Source organism: Pholcus phalangioides, unplaced genomic scaffold, assembly GCF_987345545.1.
Source record: "Pholcus phalangioides strain wild (caught in Gottingen) unplaced genomic scaffold, Ppha-v1.0 ptg000019l_1, whole genome shotgun sequence".
Taxonomy (NCBI): domain Eukaryota; kingdom Metazoa; phylum Arthropoda; class Arachnida; order Araneae; family Pholcidae; genus Pholcus; species Pholcus phalangioides.
This window is the reverse complement of record NW_028301612.1, coordinates 682,064-688,918: the sequence shown is the minus strand read 5'-3', so window position 1 is coordinate 688,918 and position 6,855 is coordinate 682,064. Positions and strand designations below refer to the sequence as shown.

The following is a 6,855-nucleotide window of genomic DNA, read 5'->3' as shown; positions in this document are numbered from 1 at the left end:
ACGAGTTTTGCCAATTGCTGCCAAAAATAATGCGAAAAGTGAGCAAAACTGCCAATTAGAACTGAAAACACTGGAATTTCCTTCAATGAAGAGCTGAGCTAATGAAAATCGGAGTATATTGAAAATTCACAGGCTGCCATTTGAGGGGGGAGGGGCGAGCTTTAAAAAATACAAATAGAAATAAACAAACAAGGTTAAATAAATGTATATCTACATTGAGTATATGTCCTTTGCCCCCCCCCCCCCCAACGGAAAAAGTTGGATTGGCGGGCCTGGCAATTCATAAAAAAATTTTAACATGACTAGAAAGTTGCGTTTAAAGAATTGAAAAAATGTTGCAAAGAACTGAAATTCGCGTAGGACTCGTTACAAGTGCGTGAAAAAAAACGGAACAATTTCATAGAAAGGAAAAGTCGGGATGGCCGAAATTACAGAAAAATACGAAATGTGTTCCGGGAAATAGGGGTCATATGGTCAATCTACAAGAAAATTCAATTATGAAGAAAAATTGCCATGGCGTTCCAAAAACGCTAAAAAAATGCCATTTCAAGAGAATTAAGATCTTCCGCAAATTTCGAAGAACAAGAACGTATTTCACGAAAAAAGTTACAAATTGCAAATAGTATATGAGATGAACATTAGTATTTATGAAAAAATGGGACTTTTCATGAAAATGGTAAGAGTAGTCAAAAACATATTAATAAAATTAATATGGCCCCCTCCATCATGTTTCTGAGCACACATATTTTTCGATCATACGGTTAATGAAAACCAACTAACAATTCATCGTAAGTAAGTTTTAAAGTCACATAGAAAAAAGTCGTAAGTTCCTGTCTGGCTGTTGCCAGCCCAAATACAACGAGAGCTTGCTTATTACGCCTCTTGTCGGTGGCTGCACTACGAAACCGTGCAAATGAAAACATGGCTGATGACTTGGGTCCTAGCAGCGATAATACAATAAACGCCTCTGTCGGCATAGATAATTTCGATGTGGACGACCAGTCATTCACGAGTGGTCCGCGAGTGGTCACCATCTACAAAACGGACACTGGTTTCGGTTTCAACGTCAGGGGTCAAGTGAGCGAGGGAGGTCCGCTGAAGAGCATCAACGGGGAGTTGTATGCCCCTCTACAACATGTCAGTGCCGTGCTGGAGGGAGGCGCTGCCGAAAGAGCTGGCATCCGCAAGGGAGATCGTATCCTGGAAGTGTAAGACCATCATAATAATAACAACAACAACAATTAATTTTATATCCTCTTTCACATACTTAATGGGAAATGTTTACACTCATAGCCATAAATGTTTTTCCCAGTGTAATTTTTTTTTCAATTTTTCCAAATGTTTTTGTATTCAGTGTATTAGTGATTACATTATTATACACTGTATATGTAATAAGTACATTATATAAGTACAATTTATAAGTACATTAATTATTATGTGTGTACACACTGTGATTATTTAGAATAATTTATTAGATCTTCAATGAGCAGAGAGAGAGAGAGAAAGAGAGACAGTGTGTGATTATGGAATGGCGAGGCATTTTACTTCATAGGGAGTTGGTCATTCAATTTATTTCTAGGTAATTATGACTATATAGGAGGGAACAGCATTAAAAGCACTCACAAAATGTATGAACCAACCACACTTGCTTTGGTGTTAGTTTCACTAATTGTGTCTATATATGCTAACAGCTGTGATTTAGGGATAAAATGATCAGCAGTCGTAATCATTTCCCTCCTGTTTGCCTTGCTTGGAAAATGGCCGAAAACGAATCGTGCTTGTTATTTTATAAATAACAGCTATTGATGAAGTTGATAAGTTGTTTGTACAAAGTACGAAAGATTGAATACTAAGCGGAGATGAGAAAATAAAGTAAAGAAAATTCACATGCGTCTCTGCTGGGAATCAAACCACCAACACCTCACAGACCGGGAACGACCTATTAGCTGAGTTATTACTCAACTGTATATGTACCTCATGCTCATTCCTCTTTGGAATTTTTAACGAATTGGTACATTCCGGAATGTGTGCTGTGAGTGCATGTGTGGCCCTAACATATTTATGTTGTCAGAATTGTTTTATATATTGTTGCAATATTCATATTGTCAGAGAAATATTTGCAAGGTTCACGTGTGGTTTAGTGGTTGTAGCTGTTGAGAAGAATCACTACTTGCGCTAATGGTTTTAGGAACTTGTTGGAATGGTACCGTTTCAGTTTATTTCTAAGTTTAGAATGTTGGTTGACCTTTAACTGGCATTTTGAGAATATTCTGTGTAACTCATGGCTGGACAAATCCCAGGTGCCTGGCTAAAAAAATTGGTATTGGTGTCCAATATTTTCTTCGTGAAGCCTAGTTACCGAATTACATTATTGTGGGAGCAGCAAGAGATGTTTAGACTTTATAGCACAGCATATCTGCCGACACGAAAGAGGGCACAATGCCTTGAAAAATTGAAAGATTATTTTGGACCCTTTTCTTCGGATAAAAATTTTTTTTGGCACCTAAAAAATTGTTGTGGCTCCTAGATGTTTTTGCGATTTGTCCATCCTGGCGTAACTGGCATCATTGTGCCATTTTGGGATGCGTGACTTGTAATGTTTTGTAAATAACATTACCGAAAGTTAAAGAAACTTAAGGGACTGTTCGAGCTGGACCCGATTTTTACATGGGCCCCTCTAATTCAAGGCTTACATTTAAACTAAATATATTTATTGAAAAACTAGACATTTTTTCCCTCAAGTTTTGGCCTTCTGGCATCTGCTTTGCCCTGCCTAGGAACCCCTCTAGTCAAAATTGGGCCATGTGTTCAAGTTTACCTTGAATTTGTATCATGAATTACCGATAAGTATAATAGTGTATTTCACTATATAAGTAAAATACTAAAAGCTCAAAAAACTATTTATTTTTTTTATTTTCTAAACTATAAATTTTATTAATATTGTAATTTTAATTCATATTTGAATAAATTTTATATATACAAATACAATTTAAAATTAGGATTTTTCATGTTTTCACAAGCAAAAAAGTGCTTATATCAGTGCTTGACAAATCTAAAACACGTGTAGACGCCAACCTAATTTCTTAGGGGGTCAGGCATGGTATTTTGTTCTTGAAAAACTGTCTTAAATGTTTTCTTTTACTTTTCCCATGTTAAAAGATGTAGCATAGAAGTCAGAAAATTTTGTGTTGTTCTTAGACTCCAATTTAGAAGTTTACCCCAACTTAGGTACTATGTTTAGAAAATTTTGAGCTCAATTACCAATTTTCTTGTAGTCATGGTGACCCGACGCCTGGGATTTGTCCAGCCCTGGGGTACATGAAGTCAGAAACACAGTTGTTGCAAACAACACCGCAACATATTGAGCACACAGATCTTTGGTATAATTCACTAAGAGCACTGTTCTTGTGCTCAACCTCAGATATCCAGTGTTACATAATTAATTTGAAATTGTTATTGAAATAACTGACACAATTCTGGTCTGAATACTTTGGCTGTTTGTCAGACAAATAATGCTTTACGCAAGTAGTGTGGTTTTGCCAGTCCTATACTACAATTAAAATGGTGATTATTTTATTCAATTTCAGAAATGGAATTAATGTTGAAGGAGCAACTCATAAGCAAGTCGTTGATCTAATAAAATCTGGTGGAGACAAATTAACATTAACAATTATATCTGTGACACCACAGGTAAGTTTATTTCATGTTTAAAGCCTTTATTTAAATTTAATGACATATTAACAATACCAAGTTATCTCACAATATAAACAGTGAGTGATGGCCTAGGTCTATAAAGCATTTGCAGATTTTTGCCTATTGCACCAAAGGGTGTTCAGAGACATAGGCGTTGGAAACTAGAAATATCTCGCTATAAACCTTGTGAGAGGACTGAGTCTCGTCTCTCCTTCCATGTATATATCTTTAATAAGAATCTTACCTGACAAACACAGAGGTGCAACCTCAACTTTTTGGAACATGGGTTGGTCAAAATGACAGCCTATCATGTTGCACTATGGCAACAAGTTCCACACTAGCCTTATTTACATGTTAAATAAAAAAAGCTGTTGAGGAACCGGTATCGAGTATTTTTGCTAAATCCTGTTTACATGGCCTTTAATTTCTGCCGGTATTTCCTTTTTCCGAAAGTCCTCACTGGTCACATGAGTTGAACAGAAATTGTTGGCTCAAGATGGCTGATGGAAGCAACTGATGGTTATTTTTCCAGTGCAAATTGTGGGAGAAGAGGTAGGTGTGAGCCACCAATCCTCCCAAAAAAATGTTTTTTTTGTCAGATCTGTCTTCTGACTTGTTAGCAGGAAGTTGTCATGTAGGTTATATTTGCCAAAACAACCCTTCAATCTTGCACATATAAACGGGACTGAGTAATGCACCGGTTAATGTCTTTTTTAAAAGTTTGTCTTAAAATCGGTTATTTTTTTTATGAAGATAGCCAGAAACTATTATGGTAGTCACAAGGGGTTTAGACAAAGAATTTCTCATTGACCATAATAAATGGTGAAGAAATTTTCAGCCAGGAAAATTAACAGCCTGCTAGAAGATACCGGTCCAGAAAGAAGACGCTGACTCAGAGGGATAAGGTGACAAAGCCAGTTAACAGTGCAGAACACAATTTAAATGGAGAGAGCTAAATTTAAGCAGGCATCTTTTAAAGGGGGAAAATTAATATCCCGATACGTTAGTGGTATCACTAAAGAACATTGACCCTACACACATCTTCAAGTTTGGATTTTAACATGTGCACTATTTTTAACTAGGGGATTATCTGAGGGGAATCTGGACTCATTACTTATGGTTAATCTATGTTCCACCATATATAGATATGGGGGAAAAATTTTAGGTTAGCTCTTTTTTTTGTTTTTGTTTAATGCTCTTGCCATTTACAAAGTTCTTGCCAGAAATTTATTGTTTGGAAAAGAAGATATGGGAAAAAAAAAGACATATCTTCTCATAAATAATCCCAATTGTTATATCTATAACATTCAACCAGCTGTTTCAATTTTTAGAAAGCTTGTTCAAAAAAATGGGAGTGTTTGAATTGAGAAAACTGGCAACCTAATTTTTTTCCTCTTCAGAAGTGTTCGATTTGCTGTTGTTCAAGTGATTCTGTAGAGACAATAATAGGTGGAGATCAGTGGGAGCAAGGTCGGGAGAGTATGGAGGGTGGCCCAGAAGTTCCAAACCCTATTCCTGAATCTTTGACTTTGTGGTTGTGTGGACTAGCGTTATCTTCAAGGTAAAGAATGTTGTTGGGGTTCACAAGCGATGCCTTTTTTGCTTCAAAATTTCGTGCACATGGTCCAAATAGCCACAGTATACTTTGGCATTGATTGTCCTTTAATTAGGAAGAAAGTCATAGAAGATTATTCCATGATGATCCCACCATACAGACAATAGGACCTTCTTGGGTCAGCGTATGTCTGGTAGCCTTTTTTGCCCTTGCACCGGACAGACTACAGCTGGATTTTCTAGGAAAATGTTCATAATAGACCCTCTTCTCATTGCAGGTAATTATGCAATCGAGAAATAGATTGTTATCCTCCCGTTCCAGCAGTCATTGGCAAATCTGAACACACTTGTACATCATAGAGGCAGTCAACAACTAACAAAATGTGTGTTACTAGAATACACTTTAGCATTTATGAAATGATTGCGATTTTGAAAATTAGACTGTAAACACAACTACTGCAGCTCATCTGGTGCTGCCTATCATTTCTGACAAAAATCTTGTTCCCCACCTTATATTATTTCTGTGTTCAGATGGTAAAATGGCATGCCACTTTTCCCAAAAATTTGAGTTGCTTGTATTCCAGAGTCTCATTCATCAAATTTTGGAAGATGGCAAAATTGCATCTTTCAGTTTATGAGGAAACAGTGGAGGTAAATTATAATGAATCAAAAAGCCACAGTATCGCATTTTGGAAAAATATTTTTTACAAATTTGCCATAGTGAAATTTTGAAAAAATGACATAACGTTATGCCATCTGAGCACAGATTTTATGTAGCGCTTCACAAAACAAAGTTAAAAATTTATTCATCTGATTAAACTTCTGTTACTGATAGTAGGCAAAGAAAGCTTTTCATGTCAAAAGGCCAAAGTGAGTTTGATCTTTATCTGGATATGCAGAGAAAAAATTACACACACAATGGCTTTTCGACCCCCCCCCCCTCTAAAAAAATTTGTTTATGCTAAATTTGCATGTTTGATATAGAAATTCAGTTCATGATGAAACCAATCTTAGTTGAAAATTGGCTATTCAGGCTTGAAGACAGTTGTTTGTGTGTGTTTGACCTCAACTTTTCTTCAACATCTTGGCTGGCATCTTTAGAAGAAATGGTATTACTGGAACAAAGTTCAGTCAGTAATAGTCATGGTCAAACTCAAATAAGTAACGGCTTCAAGCCACAATACCCATTTTTCCTTAACCATGGCAGTGATATCGAAACAGTTTATGATGAAAAACCAATAATATTTGGTTTATGTTTATTAGGAGGCAGAAAGATTAGAACCTAGCGATGACTCATCTGGCTACTCTTATATCGACTATAGTGAAAAAAGGTCACTTCCTATTTCAATCCCAGATTATCACTGGGTGGACAAAGGCGAAAAATATGTAGTAAGTCTAACTGTCAAGTTTCATTTCTTTTCATGGTAATTTTTTTTTTTCAAATTTAAATGGATTTATAGGGATTATAAAATTTCCGTGCACACACTAGCATTGACATTAGTGTGGTTCCAATTTCTCCAGAGTCTAAACTTTTTCCATCTATTTTAAGTAAAAAAATAATGAGTGATGCCATACCAAGTAGTCTTCTGCAAGCAAGTACATTCCAAG

General features: G+C 36.1%; 1 protein-coding gene across 1 annotated transcript in view; it reads left to right on the top strand.

Moving 5' to 3' along the window:
- Positions 1 to 878: 878 nt before the first annotated feature.
- The window catches only part of Snx27 (sorting nexin 27), a 31,770-nt gene continuing 25,793 nt past the window's right edge, over positions 879 to 6,855 (top strand). The window contains exons 1-3 of the mRNA XM_089248259.1: positions 879 to 1,208; positions 3,588 to 3,690; positions 6,511 to 6,636. Coding sequence (XP_089104385.1) covers positions 922 to 1,208; positions 3,588 to 3,690; positions 6,511 to 6,636 — 516 coding nt within the window. The 5' untranslated portion in view covers positions 879 to 921. The remainder of the gene's footprint in view (positions 1,209 to 3,587; positions 3,691 to 6,510; positions 6,637 to 6,855) is intronic.